Consider the following 23,833-nt stretch of genomic DNA (forward strand, 5'->3'; position numbering starts at 1 on the left):
TTATTAAACAACAGAAAGAAAAAAAAATATTTAAAAAATTGCCAGGAATACATAGAGGACAATAATGCAAGTATACAAATTAAAAGGACATAAAGGAAGAATAGAGAGGTATAGTTTTCATTGCTTTAGGATTAATAGAGCTTTGAATATTTTTCATATACTTGTCTAGATCATCTTTAAATAAATAAAACAGAGGTTTGGATCCAGTACTTTTTTGCTTATGTATGTGAAATTTGGCTAGCAGGAAACATAAAATTCGAAGCACTGCTTAAGGTTTCGAAACATTTACGAGTCTTTTGTTTCGAATCATTGGTTCGGAGCGTGTTTCAAACTGGCCAAGTCACGTGATTTTCGCAAGCGATGCTTCATTACGTCATAACTGTTTCGAAAATCTGATGATTTACCACTAGGGGTAGTTGTTAAAAGTGTAAAATGTTCAAGTATATATCGCTGCAGCCCGGAGACTGCAGGTGGGAGGACCTTATGCCGCAAGTGGGAGGAACTTATGCCGCAAGTAGGAGGGATTTCAGAAATGTGCAAGTAGGAGGAGTTTACGCTTCAAATGGGACGGTGGTGAATCCTCTGGAAGTTTGTACAGCCCACTTGCGGCTAAAGCTCCACCCACTTGCTGCCAACCCACCCATTTGCTGCTGGCTCCGACCTCCTTTATACCCCTTTTCCCACTATTTTGACCGGCAGGTGTCGCCAGCGTGTGTGGTGTTTTGAGCGCTTTGAAAAACTGAATAAATTGATTCGAAGCTTCGAAAAGCTTTGTTTCTCCCATCACTAGTCGAAGCAGTTGTACTGTAATTTTTAGACAATTACTGAAGTTATCTTTTAAGATAGTTTAATCAAATTTTTGCTTTATATTTTATTGAGTCAAGCAAATGCACTTTTAAGACGTTTTTTTGTTACATGTCATCTCAATCACTATTTTAGTCTTCTTCATTCTTCGTTCATACTGCAGGTGTCACTGTTGCTAGAAAGACAAGTAACATATTACTCTTTATTTTATATTTTTGTTGTCTTTATCATTAATTTAAAGGTAAAAATGCACTGCCATTTAATACGTATAATATTATTTCGAAAGGACTTGCTAAAATTTAAATTTGTCAATAACTGTACTGAAACTGGTGGAACTTTCAACAGCGTGTCTCTGTTTTTCACCCGGACAACTTTGTAGAAACACCGCGGGCTCTTTGATTTTTTTCTTATTTGTTTTCTTCTTTACTTTTGTTTTTTCCTTTAATTCGGAATAACATTCTGTACGCAAACACATCTTGGAGGGTCGCCCTGGACGAACGAAGTATTTTTTACATAGTTTTCTGTAGCGCGGTGCATATAAATAAATGAATTCATGTCATCTGAATGATATCTTAGGAGAAGTCCCAGCATTGAATTAGTATTTTTATGTAATTCACTATTATGAGTTATTGTAAGTGAGAAAACGACACGTAACAGCACAAATGTTACCCTTTACAGACATTTTAAACCTTTTTTAATCAACGAAGCACTACTGTAAACATATTTGTATATTTATTTCTGAATGTAATGACTACGTCAACAAGGAAAATTTATTTGGGACAGCATCGGATTGTGAGGAAGGGGTAAGAGATGTCAGTAATATGAAACTTTGTTGTGCTTTTCTTGAATGTGTACGTATCCATGATTATGTGTTTACAAACTTGGTTGACATGGAGCTTTAGATGCTCTGCTTTACTCCTTAACCCCTTCTTATCTGTGTAATAACTTTGTTTTAAATACAGAATAAATAAAGGCGACCTTATGTAGGATGCAAATGACAATTGGTGTATTAATTTATATAGACTATTCAATGTATCATCCTGTTTGCTGTAGCAGGTTGTTTTTATTGCATGTAAAAATATATATTTTCTTATTATAGTAATCTGTATTTTTTTCTTCAGCATAGTTCATAGAGATGAGAAACCACAAGGACAATCCACACGCCTGCATGAAACATGCTCATCTGAAACAGATGTACCTGACAATAAGTGTAATAAGCTAAAAGTATGTTTTTTGTATGTTTACTTGTTATTTTATATGTAAACTTGGTTAAGTATGATGTTTTGTATACTAAAACCAAACTTCATAATGTCTTCCCAAAGCAAATCCAGAATAAGCAATGGATGCCTGGAGAGTCAACTCTGGCTATGGATGATGAAATTTTACAAGCCATAGATGAGCTCAGTCCAGACGTCTTAAAATTTCAAATTGATAAAAACCAACCAAATTCTGCATCTGTGTGTCAGAAAGAGTCTGAATCAGCATTACGTGAGAAACGCTCTGATGTTTCAGAAGTACCAGAAAAGAGTTGCGAGCTTCAAGTTCCAAATGCAAATCTGAGCCCCTCAACTCCAGGATCACCAGAACGCAGGAGAACCAGAACACAAGCAAAAAAAGAGAAAGACTGGAGGGATTTAGCTCAAAAACTGTTATTCAGTGAAACCAAAAAGACAGAAGGGGAGCGGGCCTATGGTTGTGAATTGGGACACCCAAAATATCATTCCCCTCAAAAGATCTTCAATTCTATGAAGAAAACATTTAAAGTAGCAAATGACAGGAGACAGTTAAAGTTCAATAAACATAGCCCAAATGGTTCACTTAATACCTCCAAAAATTTCATTCTGTTTAGTCCAACACATATGGCTGCTGCTAAAGAGCGATCCATGTTACAGCAGCAAAGATCTCTTAAAAACCTGTCAGTCTCTGTGCTCACCCCTCCACCTGGCTTGGATCTTAGCATCCTAAGTGATGCTACGCTACCTGATGCTGGTAGGTTACTGATAGATGTTTTTACAAAAATTCATTGATTTTTTTTTTTTAATTTGTAATGAATACTACTAAATAAAGCAAAATTATACTTTAAATTTCATAGAATTTATTAATTTTCATTTGTTTGCTACACTCAACAGCACAAAGCATCCATATGGGGCGCCCGGCCGATCAGTTAGATAAGCTTCTGCTCTCCAGTTGGGGTCTCCCTAAGCCTGTGCTAGACAAGTACCAGAGTCTGGGTGTTCACAGAATGTTTGAGTGGCAGGCTGAGTGTCTGACCTTGGGCAAAGTGTTGGAGGGTCAAAATCTGGTGTACTCTGGTAACTATCTGCATATGTTGACTTTATCTTGTTGATATATTTAATATATGCACAACAATATGTGCATTTTAGCAATTCAAAATGATTTGCTATGAGAACAACTTAGTAAGAGAATGTATTTTCAGCAGGCCATTATAAAAAATAAATGTGATCACGACCTCTAAGTGAATGAACAAATATGTGAGCCTGGCTGTAACATCCAGGTTAAAATCTCATATTCAAATTTTAAAGATTAGGACCATCAAAGTTTGATTGCAATTATTTATTTCACATTGATTTCAATCTTTGACGTGATCTTACTCTGTCAGTATTAAATATATCAAGGTTTTATTTTCACTGATTGTTCTTTACATTATGTAGAATGAATTTATGTAGTAAACAGTAAGTCACAAATAATGATTTTACCCGGGCAGGGTCACACATAAGCTGGAATCTATATATGACTTTAAAAGTCCAAATTCATTCTGGTTATATTTTCCTACAATCTCTGTAATTTCTGTATCTCATTTACCCAAAGAGAAATACAAAAGTTTTTATTTTCTTTATAGCGCCAACCAGTGCTGGAAAAACTTTGGTTTCAGAGTTGTTAATTCTGAAGAGAGTTCTGGAAACAAGACAGAAGGCCATGTTCATCCTTCCTTTCGTGTCTGTGGCGAGAGAGAAGATGTTTTATCTACAGGTTGGTTCACATTGTTTGAATGGATGAATCGTTGTTAGTTATTTCATGTAGTTCAATTAGATTTATTTATTTATACTTTAATCCAAAGCAACCTTTAAGTGAGAAAGCATTGACCCTACAGTTACATTAGCTTCAAGAGACAGAGCGACAGGCTACCATTTATTTTCAATGAAAGTGGCCGTTTGCCAGCGACAAGCTCGCCGCTGCGCCGAGCAAGGTGGGGCCAAAATAGACAAGAAGGCTATTTTATGCAAATGATGCGTGATGCGACAGAGCGACTGCCAATCGGAGTGAAGGGGCAGCGTAAAGTAGTTTAGTGGCTTGAGTCGAAGAAAATAATTCAAGATGGCGAAAAATGCGTATTTCTGTATATATCTGATAAGTTTGGCATTTTATCTCATATATTTTGTTACTTTTATCAAGAAATAAATACTTTAAATCCAAAAACATCATTATTGTAGCTTAACAATACCTCTGAAGTGACTTTTGATAACGCTTTTAAATACTAGCCAAGGAACGCCCATCAAGCGAGTGCGTGTCGCTCACTTTTGTTGCTAATGTGACTGGGGGGTTATGGGAGAGGTTACCCAGAAATTAAAATTCTCTCATTATTTACTCACTCTCATGTTGTTTTAAACATGTATGAGTTTCTTATGAACACAAATAAAGATATTTTGATATAAGTGATTGTACCACACAGTTGACGGTAACTGTTGTCTTGCATAATAATTTGCTTTTTCTACAATGGAAGCCAATGGGTACCTTACCATGGGTGTGCTTACCATCATTTATCAAAATATATATTTTTATGTATATCAGAATTAAAAAGCTCATACAGGTTTACAGTGTTGGGGGTAACGAGTTACAAAGTAACGGATTACAGTAACTACATTACTTTTTTGGGTAACGAAGTAAAGTAACGCATTACACTAATAATATTGGTAACTACACTACTTTACTAGACTATAGGAACGCGCTTTCCTGCGTTACCCAAGCAGTGTTTGCCTGGGTGTAAAGTTCTGTCTATTTAAGTGGTGCGTGCATGCGTGTCCCTGTACGTGTGCCGTTGCCATAGAGATTGATTTGACGGAGCTGCTGGTGCAAAGGGGAGCGGGAAATGAAGACGGAGGGTTTCAGCCACTGGGGCGATATTCACATAACTTTCAGCGTATTGCTCGAAAGGACAAAAATATTCGTGTGAAATGCACACTATGCCCACACGACCAGTGTCTTTCAACTGCTGACAACGCGATGAGCAACCTGTCTGAGCATTTGTAAGCCCAGCATGGCAATACAACACTTGTGGCGAAAGATCCTGCTTAACTTACCGGTGAGGGATCGAGAGGTCTGAACCCGAAGACGGAATTAGGTAATGAACCTCAATCGAGTCAGAGCCAGAGCATAATTCTTTTAAAGAAATTATTTGAACGTAACCTGAACAGCAATGTCGCGTGCGCTCAATTTATAGAAAAAAGCCAGGAGTCAGGACCGCTGTTTTCTTCCTAATCTTACTTCCAAAATCCAAATCTAATCCTATAAACTTTTCGGTGTTTGATGTATCACTGTTACCGCCCTGCCAGACTGTCTTAAATAGAGAAATAAGTTAATTCCTTGATTTGCGTTGTTGAATCATTTATAAATAATTCCCCCAAGGGTTTAGTTTATGCGCAAAAAGTATTAAAATGAATAGAACGTGATGATTACGTCTTTCTTTGGTGAAAAAATAATAAAATAAATAAGCCTATATGAAATGTGTTTCCCTTAAATAATTAGCAAATTAACAAAACGAATTCAAAAGTAGCCTATATGAGTTTATTTATTGTGTGACGCGCTCCCAAACCGATGCAGCACAAAACCCTTTTTACCTATTTAAAAAAGCACAATGTTTTGTTATTATTGCGAGTGTAACTTTACATAAATAAATTTACACATTACAGTTTTGAATGTTGTTTTACTTTTATTTGTATGACCATAATTTAAGGTAATTTAAGGTAATGCAAAATGCAAGCTCCTCACGCGTTTCATGCCATCATCCGCGTGGGTTTACACAGGGCAGCGAGAAAGAGACATTAAACTTTAAACATTTAACATTCTACTTGAGTTTTTTTGGACATCCCTTTGGAATCACTGCAATCATATCATCAATTTATAAGGTGCTAATAATAAATATAAGCGCAGCGCTTATGAGTGTTCAAACACTGCTGACCGCTCAGCTGTCAATCAGCCGACCCTCACAAAGTTTCACATTAAATGATAATATATTTGAACAAGCATGGTCCTGTGCTTATTTCTGTCAATGTTCTGCATGAAGATCTTTAAAGGTTTCTACTTACATCACGATTTGCGGTGCGGCCGGTCGCAGTCTTTATGTAAAACGGGTATGAAATAAATTGATGCTGATGTCGGATAACGGGTCAACTGTTATTTTAATCACGCGGATGCGGGTTATCAAACAGGACTGTGCATGACTCGTATAAGGAAAATGGAATGACAACATGAAAATTATAAAATAGCCTACATGTTTATATTCTGTATGAAACCACCATGGGCGCTAAACTTGCGGTGTTAAAGGGACAGTTCACCCAAAAATAAATTATAAATTTTGTTACAAACCTGTATAAATATCTTTGTTGTGATAAACACGAAGCAACATATTTTGAGAAATGTTAATAACCAAACCAAGCATGAGCCCCATTCACTTCTATAGTAGGAAAAAAGAATACTATGGAAGTGAATGGGGCTCATGAATGGTTTGGTTACAAACATTCCTCAAAATATTTTCATTCATGTTCACCAGAACAAAGACATTTATACAGGTTTGTAACAACATGAGAGTTACAAACCTGATTTACAAATAAACAGTATTTTAATTTTTGGGCGAACTATAAATCCGATGGGGTCAAAAATTAGGGTGCACCTAATTTTTGTGCTGGTGCACCTAAGAAAAAATGTTAGGCGCACCAGTGCAACCAGTGCAAAAAGTTAGTCTAGAGCCCTGGCCGGTCATTTAAAGTAGTCACTCATCATCAGCCGACCCCGCCTAAACCATGTATCTATGTGGTAAATTAAGAAAAAGGAAAGTAAAGTAATAAGTAGTGAAGTTACTTTTCAAATGCAGTAACTAGTAAAGTAATCTCATTACAATTTTAAGAAGTAACTAGTAACTAATAACTAATTACATTTTTTGAGTAACTACCCCAACACTGCAGGTTTAAAACAACCTAAGGGTTAGTAAATAATGACTACATTTTCATTTTTGGGTGAACTGTCCCTTTATCATTTTGTCAATGAGTTAACATAAAGAGCAGTTTACAAAGCCATGTTTACAAGTAGGACTAGAGGTTGGTGTTTTATTGCATTTTTACAGTATTTTTGATTACTGAAATTTTGGAGGAACTTCATTTAGTTTATTAATATTATAAATACCTGGGCGTTTCCACCCAGAATGTGTTTCAGGAGGCAGGGGTCAGAGTGGAGGGGTATATGGGTAACACCTCCGCTGCTGGTGGTTTCTCAACCTTGGATGTTGCTGTGTGCACAATAGAGAAAGCTAACGGACTCATTAACCGACTCATTGAAGAAGACAAACTGGATTTACTTGGTAAAACCCTTGATTTATTTCTTAAGTTTATGCACGTTGAGGCAGTGTTTCAACGGATTTCCAAGGGGGCCTTAAGACTTTTTCCAAAATAAGACCAAAAAAGCATTAAAATAGAATAAAACAACCAAAAATGTGCCAAGCTGTAGAACATTTATTGGGGGAGTGAGGGGCCTTCAAATATTGTTTTAGGCCAGGGGTCTCCAATGTGGTCAAAGCACATTCTATTAATAGTCTCAATTGTCATATTTATTTATTACATATTTTTTATGTTAGCTTGGCTTACGTATGTTAACATTTAAAAAAATACTAAAACATATCAACAAGTAAACTTAAATAAAAAAAATTTTTAGGCAATAGGGGGGCCTTGAAGTGAGAGAGGTTGAGAATCACTGTGTTAAGGCACTCTTTTAAAACTAAACACATGTTGCAATTGCAGGAATTGTTGTGGTCGATGAGCTGCACATGGTTGGGGACTCTGGTCGCGGATATTTGTTAGAACTTTTGCTGACTAAAATCCAATACATCGCAAAGAAAAATGCAATGAGGTATGTTATAATGTGATATTTATGTCAACAGTCATCCATTATGGTTCTGATGATGAACCTCTTTCTCATTTTAAGGTGCTCTGGCCAAACTACCACTGCAGGTGTGCAGATTATTGGTATGAGTGCCACACTGCCAAATTTGGACCTTCTTGCCCGCTGGTTGAACGCTGAGCTTTATAGTACTAACTATCGTCCTGTCCCGCTAATGGAGTGGGTGAAGATTGGCACGAATGTCTATGATGGCTCTCTGAACCTGGTCAGGCAGTTCACCCCAGCTCTTTCCATAAAGGTCATTGTTTGTTTACAGTCTCTTAAAAATGAATATTGTACCAGATAATACTAAACCATTAAATTGTTGAATATAGGGAGATGATGATCACATCGAAAGCCTCTGCTTTGAGACTGTGCACGATGGGCATTCTGCACTTCTTTTCTGTCCTTCAAAGAACTGGTGTGAGAAGCTGGCAGACAGCATCGGCAGGGAGTTTTACAATCTTCATCAAAAAGGTTTATGAACAGTGTGTACATCTGTAGATTAAAACACAGTTATCATACTTGCTGTTTATACATAACATGCATTTTTTTTATTTTAAAGAGATACAATCAGGCTCTGGAGTGCAAAGTATTTCTTTAAATCAAGAAGGTCTCCAGGATGTGTTCGCCCAGCTTAAGCGAACTCCCGCAGGTTTAGATCACGTCCTTCAGAGGACTGTTCCCTGGGGAGTGGCCTTCCACCATGCAGGTACATGCACAATGATATTCATACAGCATCGCTGACATTAAATACACATTTTTATTGAGATTATATGAAGAGCTCAGATGCAAAAGCAGCTAAATGCCACCTACGTCAAACATAAGATTATTAAATACTTTTGCTTAATCTGCGATAAAATGAATATGCTTAATCCCAGCCTCAGGCAATTTAGAAATATCGCTTTGTTGGCAGAATCCGTTAAATGCCACACTGATTTTTCAGCATTCTCTACAAGTGCACGGTAAATGAATTGAATAAGCGCATGCATTTTTAATCCAGTTAAGGAGTTTTTTTCTGAATATATAAAAATATTGGCTATTTTTTGGACAGTAAGAAGTGTTTAGAGATTTTTTAAAAAACATTTATTTTGATGTACTTAGAGGGTTTTGCTGTGAAAGTCAAATTTGTTAAATACCAATATAACGACTAAAGTGACATTTGTGAAATTAAGGCATTTCAATTACTGACTAATAAACTTGTGTGAAATTACTGAACCTAAACATAAGAGCCTGTTAAGAAAATGCTAATTTATAAGAAAACATATCCGACACGCAGAAGGTTTGCATCTGAGCTTTTATTTATTAACTCCATTGATTCAGGTTTGACATTCGATGAGCGGGATATTCTAGAAGGTGCTTTTCGTCAAGGCTACATCAAGGTGCTAGCTGCAACCTCCACCTTGTCCTCTGGTGTAAACCTGCCGGCTCGACGCGTGATTATCAGAACTCCTGTTTTCAATGGTCATTTGTTGGACATACTGACATACAAGCAGATGGTGGGACGGGCAGGGCGTAAAGGCGTGGACACCTTGGGTAAGCACTAAGATTTGAAGGGATTTATTTTGATATGATGTTCAGATGAATCTGATTTTTGTGGTGTGACCTCTTGATTCAGGTGAGAGTGTGCTGGTCTGTAAAGAGGTCGAACGTGCGAAAGGTTTGAGCCTCATTCAGGGCTCACTAAAACCTATCAGCAGCTGTCTGGTGAAGCGGGAGGGTGAAGGCGTCACTACTAGCATGCTCAGAGCTATCCTGGAGGTACGAGACTTGTAGTTTGCTGATAATGGTGGAGATGACTGGCTAATAAAAATGGTATTGCTTTGTCTTGTTTAAAGATTATCGTTGGAGGTGTTGCCAGCTCACCGCAGGATGTAAGAATGTATGCTTCCTGCACTCTCCTGGCATCTAGTGTGGCAGCCCAACCAGTCAATCAGGAAGGGCCCGATTCGGAAGCTCGCAGCAAGGGGGCTATCGAGACCTGCATAGAGTGGCTTATGGACAATGAATTCATCCATATAGAGAAGGACGGAGATGGTGAGTAAAAGTGACGTATTAAAATGTTTCTCTTTTGTGCAACAGATTTTGACAGTGTTTTCTTCTATTGCACAGTGGAGAGATATTGCCCCACTCATCTGGGTTCTGCGACTCTTTCTTCGTCTTTATCACCCCCGGAGGCCCTGGGAATTTTCGCAGATCTCCAAAGAGCAATGAAAGGATTTGTTTTGGAAAATGATCTCCATATCTTATATCAGGTAGACAGTTCATCATAAGTAGCACAGCTATTTAAAATATGGGTTATTAAAGGGATAGTTGTTCTAGACCTGTTTAAATTCTTTTTTTCCGGTAAACACAAAGGAAGAAATTTTGATACATGATGATAAGCTCACAGCTGGTAGAAAACCATTGACTTCCATAGTAGGTAAAAACAAATCCTTTATTTGATCAAAATATCTTTATCGTCATTTAAACACAATCATTTCATAGTATTTGTTTATCCTACTATGGAAGTCAATGGTTTCCACCAGCTTATCATCATTTATCAAAATTTCTTTTTTTGTCTTAATAGTTCGCAGAATTTTCATTTTTGGGTGAACTATACCTTTAACAAAACTTCCCCTGACCTGCATTTCTAAGATAACACCTGTGTATGTGGACTGGACGACGATAGACTGGTACCAGTTCTTCTGTTTGTGGGAGCAACTACCCTCTGCGATGAAGCGAGTGGCTGAGATGGTGGGCATCCAAGAAGGATTCCTGGCTCGCTCCGTTAGTGGAAAATTAATTGTTAAAACAGAGAAGCAACGCAGACAGATGGCTATTCACAAACGGTATTGCATACAGTATTGCGCAAAAGTCTTAGGCCACCACCGCCAGACTTGTTGTTTTAGAAGTTTTAATGTCATCCATATTTATTTTTCAATCTATTTTATTAAGATACAAACAGAAAATACAGGAAATATGTACAAAATTTTTTTTTATAATTTTTTCAGGACTAAATGTCTTCTTTAGGCATCGTCGGTGTTTACTGTGACCTCTCTTGGCACTAAACACATCTTGAGCGTTTTTGAGCATCCTAGAAATTAGGATTTCATTTTATTTAGGTTTATGAGATCCTGCAGTTTCCTGCTATTGCTGAAGCGGAAAGGGAGTTTACCCTAAAAACTTGACACATCAGTTTACATTTTTATACAGTTTTTAATACTACATAAACATTTCCTGTATTTTCTGGATGTATTTTATTAAAGAGACTGAGAAACAATTATAATATATATGATCAATGTAACATTGCAAAAACAACTAATCTAATTCTAGCATGGTGGCCAAAGACTTTTGCACCGTACTGTATTTTTTGAGTTTTTTTTAATAAATGGATGTTTACATTTAATAAATATTGATCTGTAATATTGCAGATTTTTTACAACCTTGGTGCTCTTTGACCTTGTAAGTGAAGAACCCCTGGGAGCTGTTGCAAAAAAGTACGCCTGTAGCCGAGGACAGCTTCAGTCACTGCAACAGTCTGCCTCAACATATGCTGGTAACCTTATATGCTTTTGTCATATGAAGATAATCAGTATTGCGATTTTATGACGATGTATTCTAATTATAAAAATCTGGCAGGTATGGTTACAGTCTTTTGTAATCGGCTTGGATGGCACAACCTGGAGCTGCTTCTGTCCCAATTCCAGAGTCGTCTGAGTTTCGGAGTCCAGCGGGAATTGTGCGACCTGGTTCGGATTTCTTTACTGAATGCCCAGAGAGCACGAACGCTCTACAGCTCTGGGTTTGTCACTGTGGCAGAAGTAGCAAGGGGTGATGTTGCAGACGTTGAAAAGGCCCTCAGAAAAGCAATTCCTTTCAAAAGGTAATAAAACAGGGATGCGCTCATGGGTCGAATTTATCAAATGCAGAGGGTCCTGAATGTACTGTACATGCTAAATTGATAAAAAATGTAATACAAATAGTCAGACTGCAAGTTGTGTTTTATATCTTTTGTATGTCTGACTTTGCAAGAATAAACCTTTCAGCAATAGTTTCTTAAAGGTCACATAACACATACAGTTTCATGCCATTATCCATGGATAAGTTTTGATTAACTATGATTTCGTGTTTATATTAAGCATCATTATATGCCCTGACGCACTGATTTTGTCATGAACTATGCCTTTTAAACTTGAGCCTTGTTATTTTACCTTTATATTTACTGTAGAAATGTATCGTTTTGAATCTTAAACGATAAATAATCATTACACATCATTAAACCTTTAAACTGTCACTGTCCCACAGGTTGGACGTTTGACATTACATATTTAAAACAATAATTTCATAGTCTAAACCTACACCAATCTTGACAATCTATAGACGGTTTCAGCAGTAACAACGTAAACACGCGGCTTTCATGGTCATAACTTCCGGTAAACTCAACAAGAACTCCTAACAACAAGTCCTTTTAAAGTAGTTTATTTATATAACAAGCAAAATTAACAACACATAGATAACACAGGAACCCAAAACATTTGTTATTTTCGACAAGGTTTTTGTTTAAGAGTTTAGTTTAGCAACTAGTCAGACCATTAAACAAACAGAAACCGAAAGTAAAGTTCGGACCAGACGCTTATAGCGTCACCACACGTGCGCCCGATGAAACTGTCTTTATATTGTTGGAAAGCTCTGAGAATGTAGTTTTTTTTTATTTTAACACTATTTTGCCAAAAAAATTAGGTAGTAAGAGTAATTTTCTAAAATGTCGCAGGTTAACAGGTGGGCCCAAGGTGTTATTACATATTTATTTGTAAATATCCCTGAAATAACATTGACAAACTATATATTGTTGGAAAGCTCTAGGAATGTAGTTTTCATATTTCAAGGCTGTTTGATGAAAGAAAGTTTATAGTGACAGTCATTTTGTTAATTGTCACTGAGCCCGTAGGAATACATATGAATTTGTATATATTTATAATTCTAATATTCTTAAATTAAATCAATGAATCTTAAAAAATCTTGATAACCTATATATTGTTGGAAAGCTCTAAGAATGTAGTTTTCATATTTCCAAACCTTTTTGCATTAAAAACAATTCAGAGACAGTCATTTATTAACTTGTGACAAGCTAATGACACCTTGTGGCGTTTGTTGGTAAAACCACTGAAAGTGTGACAGAAACCTAATTTTTGTGATTTTAACTTGACATTTGGTTCATAACTAGTTAAGACATGTGTCTTTATTGTTGTGGTGTTTTGGGATTAAAACATTTTCATTTTTATTCTTTAAAATATATATATATACATACTCTATTGCATTATTTGTATTATTTAAAATAAATTTAAACTAGTATAACTATTTTTTTATTTAATATTCACTTGACTAGTAGTGTAAGTAGTGATCATCTTATTTTCCCCATCGGTACGTATATCTGAGTGAAACAGCTTCTGAAATGAAAAAGGTAGGGCAGGACTTAAATTCATCCATCGAGAATTGATGGCATGTTTAGTCATGTTGCTTTTTGCTAATCGCTGCAATCTTTTTTTCCCTGGGAATTTTTTTAAGATAATAAAGGTCACAGATAAGTCCTTTGTAAAAAATACCACAATATTCCAAAAATGTTTAGTTTTTAATTTCATTTTTATTGTGACTTTAATCTTTGCAGTTCCAGGCAGGCAGTGGATGAGAGCGAGGTGGAGGCTCAAGAGCGCAAGAGCATGCGGTGCATCTATGTCAGTGGAAAGAAGCCTTTAACTGAAAGAGAAGCCGCTCAGCAGATTATAGCTGAGGCCAGACTGCTCCTTCAGCAGGATTTGGCTTTACTTGGTGTGGAATGGAACCCTGCTTCCTCATCGGCCCAGCCGGATTCCAGTTCCACAAAAGAGTCCCCCAACCCAAAATCTGTAGAGTCAGTATCAAGTTCGAACCATAAGCAAAATCAAGAGGAAATGAAACCGAGAGAGACAGTAGCAGAACAGAGGTTATTAGCAAACAAAAGTACAGAGTCCTGTGCTCCAATGACAGTAGAGCTCACAGCCAATTTGGAAAAGCCGATGGAAATCGACTCTGCCAAGGACATTTTTGTACAACAGGCTGCTAAGAAATGTGAACAACAATCAAGTGCATTGCACAAAGTTCTCAAATCTCTAGATGTGAAAGACAAGGGCCATCACAGTAATCGAACACCACATGGGTCATCTGAGAAAACCTGTTTAAAAAATGAACAAAATTGTGTAAGTCCACTCTCAAAACGCAGAAGGGTGGATGTTGACAATAAAGAAGAAATCATTGCCGCTAAAACAGAAACTCTGATCGTAAACGAAAGTAGCCCAGTGACGAATGCTGAAGGGATTTCCTCTAATGATAGGCAGCCTGAGACCTTTAGATTAGAGAAAAACACGCAAAAGTCCTGCCCTACACTGCAGGATGGGGGTGCCCCAAATTTAGCCACTGCGTTTCCCTTAGATAAGGGAAAAAAATGCACATCAAAAACTAAACATTTAAATCAAAGTTCAAATAATGAAACCTCAAAGCGAGCAGTCAGTTACAGGAAACTCGGCAAACAAGATGAGAAAGATCAGCACCTAAACCTCAAAGTTACAAATGAATCAGTAGGTGCTGAAAAGCTTTGCTCCCCTGACCTGTACGCAAATGGTTTCGAAGAGTTTAACGACAGCTTCCAACTCGATACACAGACTGAGAAAATTTTGCTCCAAGCAGGTAATTTTTCACATGAAAACAAACAGGCAAATCAGTTATCTGTTCAGGAACACAGGAAATCCCAGACCGAAACGAGGTCAACAGGAAAACAACAAATCAAAGATGTCACTAATGGTTTATCACCACATCAAAATGAACCAAACAGCCTTTCACCAGTTGAAGCCAAACCCAAATACAACATCTCACTTACTGACAGCCAGTTAGAAAAGATTTTAAATTATAGTAATCAGGTTTCAGAAGAAGAAAAAAGAGCCGATCAAAGTGAAAATCATGAGTCCTCGGATCGTAACAGTAGCCCTAACCGAAGCAGCAGCTTTCTGTTTGACAGTCTTTATGACAACTCCATCTTGGATGCAATGGAAGAGGCAGCGATAGATAAAGAGAGTAATGGAGAGCAGGTAGTTGAAATACAAAGTAATCATGAAAAGAGCAACTCTGTACCAACAGAGGATCAAGAAGCAAAACAATGGGGGGAATCATCCTTCAATCTCTCAGAATGGGGTGATTCGTTATTTATTGGAGAACACTACATTGAAAAAGTAAACAGTGTTGTCAAAGCTTGTGACGGATCAGAACCACCATGCATTGTCGAAGCTGAGCGAGCCATGTGTACAAATGACACACGTGTGTCACACGGCAATGAGCCTCATTTAAAAATACCATCTGAAAAACTTGAGTTAAACGATTCCTCGTTTCATTTCAGCCCAGGAATGCAAGACATTTTTGATAAATGGTCCGATCAGTTTTCAACTTTAGCAGAAGCTCCTCCAGGGCAGGCGAATTCGACTGTGGTGGAGGCTGATGTTGCTTCTGCTATTGAAAAGCAATCTGTTGAGCAGTTATGTCCAGTAACACCAACAACTGAAGATTACAAGGTACTCCAGGTAAAACCAGTGACCAATGACCTTATTCCTCCCACTCCTGTGTCTGATCCAGTCACCCCAAGGGTTAAAATGACCACCTCCGCTTTACAGTCACCTCTCAACAACAAAACTAATCGGAGATCTGAAATGGGTCCACAGAAAGTTTATCAAGCTTGTTTGAAGACAAACTCTACATCAGAAGTGGACACTTCTCTGGTGGATGAGGGCTTTGAAAGACTTTCTCAGTGTCCATCGCTACCTGCTTCTAACTCCTGCAGTCCAGAATCATTTACCATTATCGATGTGGCAAGTGATAAGCAGCTTTTTCAAACATTTGTAAAGGAATGGAAAACAAAAGACAGATTTTCTCTTGCGGTCGCTTGTGAGAAGATAGACGGCAATATTGTGCAACCGGAGAACGTTATCGGTGGCAAATTCAAAAAACGTAAGACTTTTGTAAATACTTTTTCATGTATCGTAATACATATTTAAAGATGCAATTTTATTGGGGTGGCACAGTGGGTAACAGCAAGAAGGTCCCCAGTTCGAGCCCCGGCTAGGTCAGATGGCCTTTCTCTGTGCATTTTTACCTGCGTCAGCGTGGGTTACTCCAGTGTCCTCCCGTGTTAAACCCAAATATCAAAATTACCCCACGATTTACTCACCCCCAAGCAATCTGAGATACACATGTTCATCAACTTTCGGCTAAACACATTTGGAGTTCCAGTTTATGTCCTTGCTCTTCCAAGCATTATAATGGTAGAAAACATGGATCACGGAACAACCTGAGGAACAGACTTTAAATCACAAAAAAGTGCATCCATCATTCACAGAGATATATCCATATTTCTAACTTTATAGCTTCTGGTAACGACGCCATCTTGGACTCTTGCATTTACGAGGCCAGAGTATCGCTTCAAAACATGAAGGTTAGGTGATTTAGAGATGCCAAACTGCCACTCCCCCAACCAGTGTATGGATCAGTGGTGGCCGCACACGCGTCAAATCCGTTTATGATAAGAGGCGCTCACGTTCACAAAATACATGCAAGACAATCCCTTAACGGTTAACTCATGAGATTATGCGAGTATCAGGCAAACGTGAGCGTCTCTTTTATCATAAACCCTTTAGACGCGTCTGCAGCAGGCACTTATTTTGACAAGACACGTGATGCACATAGGATCACACGATGCGCCAAACACATATTTAGAAATGACAAACCACACACACGACATGCTACATATGTTGTGACAAACTTTACATCGTGCGCCCTCAAAAAAGAAGTCACTGGCCGCCACTGGTATGGATTAATCATTTTTCGCCATGTATATAGCCATAGATGCTGAAATGACGCTAAGAATAAACAACCAACCAACAAAACCTATTAATTTTATTCTCTGTTTGAAGGTACTGATGCTACCACACCTATGAGGAACAAACAAAAAGATGGCTTTCTTTTAAAAGGATCTGAAGATCTTGTCATCATTGGCATATCAGTATGTTGGGGAGCAAAAGATGCTTATTTTGTGTCCCTACAACAGGAGCTGTCAGACACGGGTATTGGTTTACAAAATATTCAATTTGATTCAACTATTAAAAACCTCTTTTTAACATTTATTTTCTCAAACAGATATAAGTGCCAGCTTAGCTCCACCACCTCTCGATGAGAGTCTGACAGTCGAAGAGAGAATGAAACAAATTCAGTGCTGCTTGGAAAAAGCATCGTTCTCAGATGCCGACAGAGCGATAGTTACTTATGACTTCATTCAGATGTACAAGACACTTCTTCTGGCCTGTCAGCTCACTATGTGTGGCATGTTTGAGGACCCAAAGGTTGGACGGAATAAACTAAAAATCTATATGAATAAGTTTATCGTATACGTAGTAACATACCGTATACCGACTATAAGTCACTCCGGAGTATAACTCGCATTAATCATAAATGCGTCATGAAGACGAATAAACATATATAAGTTGCACTAGACTATACGTCTCATTTATTTAGAAAAATATTTCACAAAATCCAAACCGAAGAACAGACATTTAATTTGGAAAAGCAAGTTATTCAACTTAACAATAGCACACAGTACAGCAGGCTGACGTAATATATATACGTATGTTAACGTAATACAAACAGTTATTTACACGATACACAATAGCATACTGAACATAACTGGAAGGCTGAATAAACTAAATGAACAGAACAAGCCAACACGCATCAAGTTCGCATGCTTGTCATTCCACATCACTGAATTCATTGAATTACATAAATACAGGAGCAGCATATAGCGGCCTCTTGCAGCTGTAGACGGTAATGTTGTCTCTTGGTTCATATATGTCAAAATTAATTCATACTGACTTACAAGTCGAACCTGACTATGTCGCAGGACCAGCCAAACTATGAAAAAAAGTGTCACTTATAGTCTGTAAAATACGGTATTTCCACAGATAAGAAAATAGATATTCTTTAAATTGCACATATTATGCCCATTTTTACATAATGTAATATAAGTCTCAGGTGGGTCTAAATTGTGTTTGTGAACTTTCAGCTCAAAATACCCCACAGATCATTTGTTATAGCATGTCCAGAATGCCCATATTTAGGTGGGGAGTGTTTTCATGTGTGTACCTTTAAAGCAACACTAAAGAGTTTTTGCCCTCTGCTCCCCCTACAGGTTAGAAGCGTAATTGTCCATGACGACTGTCGTAAATACTGCAGCATAGCTGGCTCTGATTGGATTGTAGGTCTGCCGTAAAGCAAGTTTTTGTAGTTTTCACTCGAACTACAGGACCGCAACCCGACGGTTGGAAACTTCATAAGTGCGGTTTTGGCCGATAGAGGGCTGCAAAGCGAATGTGAAAGTGCCGTTCACCCTGTTTCGAGTGGATGAACGTCTGAAACTTTTGGGAAATGTTATTTTAAGGTAAAAAAAAACTCTTTGGTGTTGCTTTCAATGCAATGAGCTACAGCTACTCACTCCCTTACCAACAGACAGTGAGTGTTTTTGGTTTAAAATAGACTTGATTCCTGTGAATACAGTCTGGGACAATAGTATTTTTAGGCGCATTGGCGCTACAATGTGCTAACAAAGACATTTAGAAAAGCTTTTGGGTAAAATAACCAGTCAGTGGCTGTGATGTCACATTAACAAGAAAATCAAAACAGCACGTTTAATGTGACGGCTTTGGTTTAACAGGGATTAAAAAAGGAGATGGTAATATTTTTTTATTGTGGGGTTGTTGTGTTCACACCCTGCCAATACACATTTATGTCCAAACATCTAGATTTTGCATAATATGTTGTAAGAAAAAATTATGGGGACATTGACACTCTCAATCAAAAAGTAGTTTATTCAATCGAAGTACATGCTAGTGCTTACCCTTTGTGATGTAAAGCAAGAATACCCACGTAAATGACCACTCTTTGTACTCATTTCCAAATGCTAATGCTGTATCCCTATAACATATGAGTACCAATGTAAATGGCTCAATTCCTTACAGTCACCAAAGGAGTACTTAATGAAATGGTCAAATTAATCTGATTAAATTGCAGTGCTCACCCAAGTCATTGGATGATGTGTAAACAGATGTTTTTAATTATCATAGACCCCCCTTTGACTTGTGTTGGTTCTCGACGTCTCACTTTTGCTCCAATACTATAATTAAGATAATATACATTTATAGCTTGGACTGAGATTACCTCTATAATAATCAAGCCTTCTAGGGGGATGAGCTTGTTTCAACACCTACGTTGGAGTGGAATGTGTTTAGAGCCAGTCTGTAATTCTTACAATGTGTTCTTAAAATATAGATTGCATGTTGGCTTTTGGATTCAAGCTCCAAAGAGCGCACCCTCCACAACATGGTGACCAGCTTTGCTGCTGAGGATCTCCCAATGCTGGATGGAATTAGTCCCGGTCAGGGTGTACAGAGTTTAGGAATCTATGGAGACGCCAGTCATAGCGGACGATACAGAGCTGCTGTTGAATCTGTTCTGGTCTTCAGGGTCATGAGGCAGCTCAATGTTCTTCTTGAAAAAGAGGATTTCTTGGGTAAAAAGCATCACTCATAAAACACTTTTTATACTCAAACGATTAACATAATTACAAACTATTTGATGTTGTCTCATAAACTGTAGATGTGTTCAAGAAGGTGGAGATGCCCACCCAATACTGTCTGGCTTTGTTGGAGCTGAATGGGATTGGGTTTAGTGTTGAGGAATGTGAAGCACAGAAACACGTAATGCAGGCCAAACTCAGTGCCCTTGAAGCACAAGCCTATCAGCTAACAGGACACACTTTCTCATTGACCAATCCAGAAGACATTGCAGAGGTTCCAGATGCACTTATTGTAATAGTTTTATTCGTTTTATGTCGAAAATGGTTTCATATTCCTTAATTTCATCTTTTGTAGATATTGTTTCTCGAGTTGAAGCTGCCTCCCAATGGAGATTTAAGTGGTCTGAAGAATAAGAAGACTCTGGGATACACTAGAAGAGCAGGAGGCCGTGTAAAACTTTCAAAACAGTTTAGCACGACCAAGGTAAGTTTCGCAATTATTAAGTTGTTTAAATCCTGTGGTATGTGCTTCATAAATAAACTCTTGTCCTCAGGATGTTTTGGAGAAGCTCAAACCATTGCATCAGTTACCAGGTGTCATCCTTGAGTGGAGAAGAATCACAAATGCTTTGACAAAAGTGGTTTTCCCCTTGCAAAGAGAGAAGAAATGGCACGCACAACTGAAGATGGACAGAATACATCCAATCTCACAGTCACACACCGCTACAGGTGTGTAGCATGAATAACCAAAAGAAGAATTAATGAAAATGTTTGTCCATCTTTTTAGGACAGCTGTGTGTATTTAAATGTGTTTAATGCTTCACACAGGGCGGGTGAGCTTCACTGAACCAAATGTTCAGAATGTCCCAAAGGATTTTGAAATTCAGATGCCAACTCTTATCGAAGAAAGTCAACCATCACAGTGTGGGGCAAGCAAGACATGGTATGGTCTTGTATTTTGTCTACAAGATTAATTCTTAGCCTGGAGTATACTTTCAAAATCCGAGGGAGGGGGGAGTACGCGCACACAGTACTGATGACGAAAAGTGCATCATGCGCGCTGTACCCTAACATGTAAAAAAAATGACTATTATTTGACCTTTAGCCTACAAAAGTATGGAAACACTTGACTGAAATGTTTCCCATTATCTTAAAAATCTTTAAAAAAAGGTGTATGCATGAAATTGCTTTTATAGGCAAAATATACTTGTGCCAAACATATTGATTTCTTTCATTAGAACACTAAAATATATATATATATTATTATTTAATGACTCCCACGGAATATTGAAGCAGCCATTAAAGGGATATGTCACCCAAAAATCAAAATTTTGTCATTATTTACCTACCTTTAAGTTGTTCCAAACCTGTATAAACCTCTTTGTTTTGCTGAAAACAAAGGAAGATATTTGTAATTAAGCAGAAAACAGGAGCACCGTTGACTTCCATAGTAGGAAAGAAAAATACTATGGAAGTCAGTGGTGCTCCAAAATGATTGGCTCAAAAATGATTGGGTAACAAACATTGCTCAAAACATCTTGTATACAAATGTATACAAATAGGAACAACTTGAGGGTGAATAAATGATAACAGAATTTTTATTTTTGTGTGAACTATACCTTTAAGAGCCCAGAATAGATGTGAACTTCAATATTGTTTAAAATGCTTCTCAAGAAGCTTCTCAATAAAATGCCACAAGTATGATTTTGAAAATTGTAGGCAAAGGGTGACTACACTGAATATGATAAAATAGTTTTGATTTTATTTTTGGATGATTTTAGTCACAACATAATTCCTAGTTACATTTGTGTTATTCTATAGTTTTGATGTGTTTACTATTATTCTATAATGTGGAAAAAATACACAATTTGTATTGTTTTTCTTTATTTCAGGGGTAAAAGATCAAAGATTAACCGCCAGTTGGCACCCCTTTTAAAAACATCAGACAAATTACCAGACAAAGGAATGCCATTTTCTGTTAGTATGCGGCATGCATTTGTTCCTTTTTCAGGTATTAAAAGTTTTTTTTCTTTTGATTCGACTTAAAGGGACACTCCACTTTTTTAAAAAATGGCTAATTTTCCAGCTCCGCTAGAGTTAAACATTTGATTTTTACTGTTTTGGAATCTATTCAGCTGATCTCCGGGTCTGTCTGTACCACTTTTAGCATAGCTTAGCATAATTCATTGAGTCCGATTAGACCATCAGCATCGCGCTCAAAAATAACCAAAGAGTTTTGATATTTTTCAGCGTTATAATCAGCAAAGTCCTTGATTATTACGCCGGAATGAGAGTATAGTTCGTAGCCACATTGCCCTAGAAAATCGCAACTTTTAATTTTCCACCTGTTAGTGCACGATGTAACTACAGAAGAGTCAAGTTTTAAATAGGAAAAATGTCAGAACTCTTTGGTCATTTTTAAGTGCAATGCTAATGGTCTAATCAGATTCAATGGATTGAAAGTGTTACCGCCAGACCAGGAGATCAGCTGAGTGGATTCAAAAATGGTAAAAATCAAATGTTTAACTCTAGGGGTGCTGGAAAATAAGCTTATTTTCAAAAAAAGTGGAGTGTCCCTTTAATGCTATATATTGTCATATTATCAGTTTGCTTACCATTTATGCCACATTACCACAGAATGTCCGCTTTATTTTCACATACATGTTTGTTTAGGAGGGCTGATTCTTGCTACCGACTACTCACAGCTGGAGCTGCGTATCTTAGCTCACCTCTCCAGAGACAGACGTCTCATCCAGGTGCTCAACAGTGGTGCTGATGTTTTCAAAAGCATAGCGGCTGAATGGAAAATGGTGGACCCTGCTTCAGTCGATGATAATATGAGGCAACAGGCCAAACAGGTTAGGCACATTCCACTTTCTTTATGGTTTGTGAGTGATATTACTCACTAGTATCATCTGAACTTGTACTTAACTGTCCTTCAAAATGTATATTTTGTCAGATTTGTTATGGAATCATCTATGGCATGGGTGCAAAGTCACTTGGAGAGCAAATGGGCATTGAGGAGAATGATGCCGCCTGCTACATTGAAACATTTAAAGCCAGATACACAGGTAAATGACTAAATATATGCTCCTATAGCTCAGTGGTAGAGCAATGCGTTAGCAGCACAAAAGGTCATGGGTTCAAACCCAGGGAATACAAATACTAATTGAAAAGAAATATATGCCTTGTAACATACAAAATTTATCTTTCAGGCATACAGACTTTCCTTCGTGAAACTGTGAAAAGGTGTGTGACAAACGGCTATGTGAAGACATTACTTGGCAGAAAACGTTTCTTGCCAGGAATAAAGGATGCAAATATGTACATAAAGTCTCACGTAAGTACTTGTGAGAACATTCTCAAAATATTGCTTGTGGAACACGGTGTACAAATAATGTGCACTTTCAGGCAGAGCGACAGGCAGTAAACACAACAGTACAGGGCTCCGCTGCCGACATTGTCAAACTGGCAACCATCAATATTCAGCGCAGACTGGAAGCAGCTTTTCCTGGAGAGCCCACGTCACATCGGCATCCTCCAGTCAGAGCAGGTTTGCAAAATATTACATTGTAATCATTTGTACGTCATGTACCGTTTGAATGTTTAATATACACTTTGTATTGTTATTTGTTTTGGAAGGTGGTCGACACAGAAATCAGTTTAGATATCCTCGAGGAGGATTTTTTATACTTCAACTACATGATGAACTTATCTATGAGGTAGCAGAAGAAGATATCATCCAGGTAAACAAGATCTTTTAAATATTATATACCACAATGTATAAAACAGCGCTTTTAAATATATTTTCTTTATGAATTGACAGGTTGCACAAATTGTGAAGCGAGAGATGGAGTCTGCTGTTAAATTACATGTAAAGCTAAGAGTAAAAGTCAAAGTGGGACCAAGCTGGGGTAACCTTCAAGATTTGGACATTTAATTATAGTGATCATGTTTTACATTCAATAAAGTACAATATGTGTTTATGTATTTTGTACATATGTATTAAAGACTTTCAAATCTGAAATAAAATGTAAATCATTATTTTATTATGTATAACTTGTGCAATGACCAGAAATTAGTTTACATTTTATTGCTGTTAACATATCCACATTTTGTCTAACATTTAGACTTTAATGAATAAAAAGAAATGACACTACAAACAGGCGTAGATTGTTTATTAGATATTTTTAATGAGGTTTTCTATCATTTGTAAATATACTAATTTGCAGTGTAAAT

General features: G+C 37.4%; 1 protein-coding gene across 4 annotated transcripts; it reads left to right on the top strand.

The window, feature by feature from the left end:
• Window positions 1-1,137: 1,137 nt before the first annotated feature.
• On the top strand, window positions 1,138-23,804 carry polq (polymerase (DNA directed), theta). 4 transcript variants are annotated; one of them, XM_055179855.2, is made up of 33 exons: window positions 1,138-1,607; window positions 1,926-2,028; window positions 2,127-2,793; window positions 2,934-3,116; window positions 3,665-3,795; window positions 7,240-7,396; window positions 7,833-7,941; window positions 8,017-8,230; window positions 8,307-8,448; window positions 8,537-8,683; window positions 9,295-9,507; window positions 9,590-9,732; window positions 9,810-10,008; window positions 10,084-10,226; window positions 10,609-10,802; window positions 11,385-11,509; window positions 11,593-11,836; window positions 13,619-15,981; window positions 16,944-17,093; window positions 17,167-17,369; window positions 19,348-19,588; window positions 19,675-19,759; window positions 19,802-19,868; window positions 19,950-20,078; window positions 20,149-20,323; window positions 20,423-20,537; window positions 21,487-21,605; window positions 22,268-22,452; window positions 22,554-22,665; window positions 22,810-22,934; window positions 23,006-23,147; window positions 23,237-23,340; window positions 23,421-23,804. In XM_055179855.2, exons 1-33 carry the CDS (start codon window positions 1,552-1,554, stop codon window positions 23,532-23,534), a joined length of 7,599 nt encoding a protein of 2,532 aa, XP_055035830.2. In that variant the 5' UTR covers window positions 1,138-1,551; the 3' UTR covers window positions 23,535-23,804. The 4 variants fall into 4 exon arrangements, with proteins under 4 accessions (XP_055035830.2, XP_073727373.1, XP_055035829.2 ...); XM_073871272.1 differs by having other exon boundaries at window positions 1,140-1,435; window positions 1,569-1,607; window positions 1,926-2,014; window positions 19,675-19,868; window positions 23,421-23,802; XM_055179854.2 differs by having other exon boundaries at window positions 1,140-1,607; window positions 19,675-19,868; window positions 23,421-23,802.
• Window positions 23,805-23,833: the final 29 nt, after the last annotated feature.

Source organism: Misgurnus anguillicaudatus, chromosome 9 (genome assembly GCF_027580225.2).
Source record: "Misgurnus anguillicaudatus chromosome 9, ASM2758022v2, whole genome shotgun sequence".
Lineage (NCBI taxonomy): Eukaryota > Metazoa > Chordata > Actinopteri > Cypriniformes > Cobitidae > Misgurnus > Misgurnus anguillicaudatus.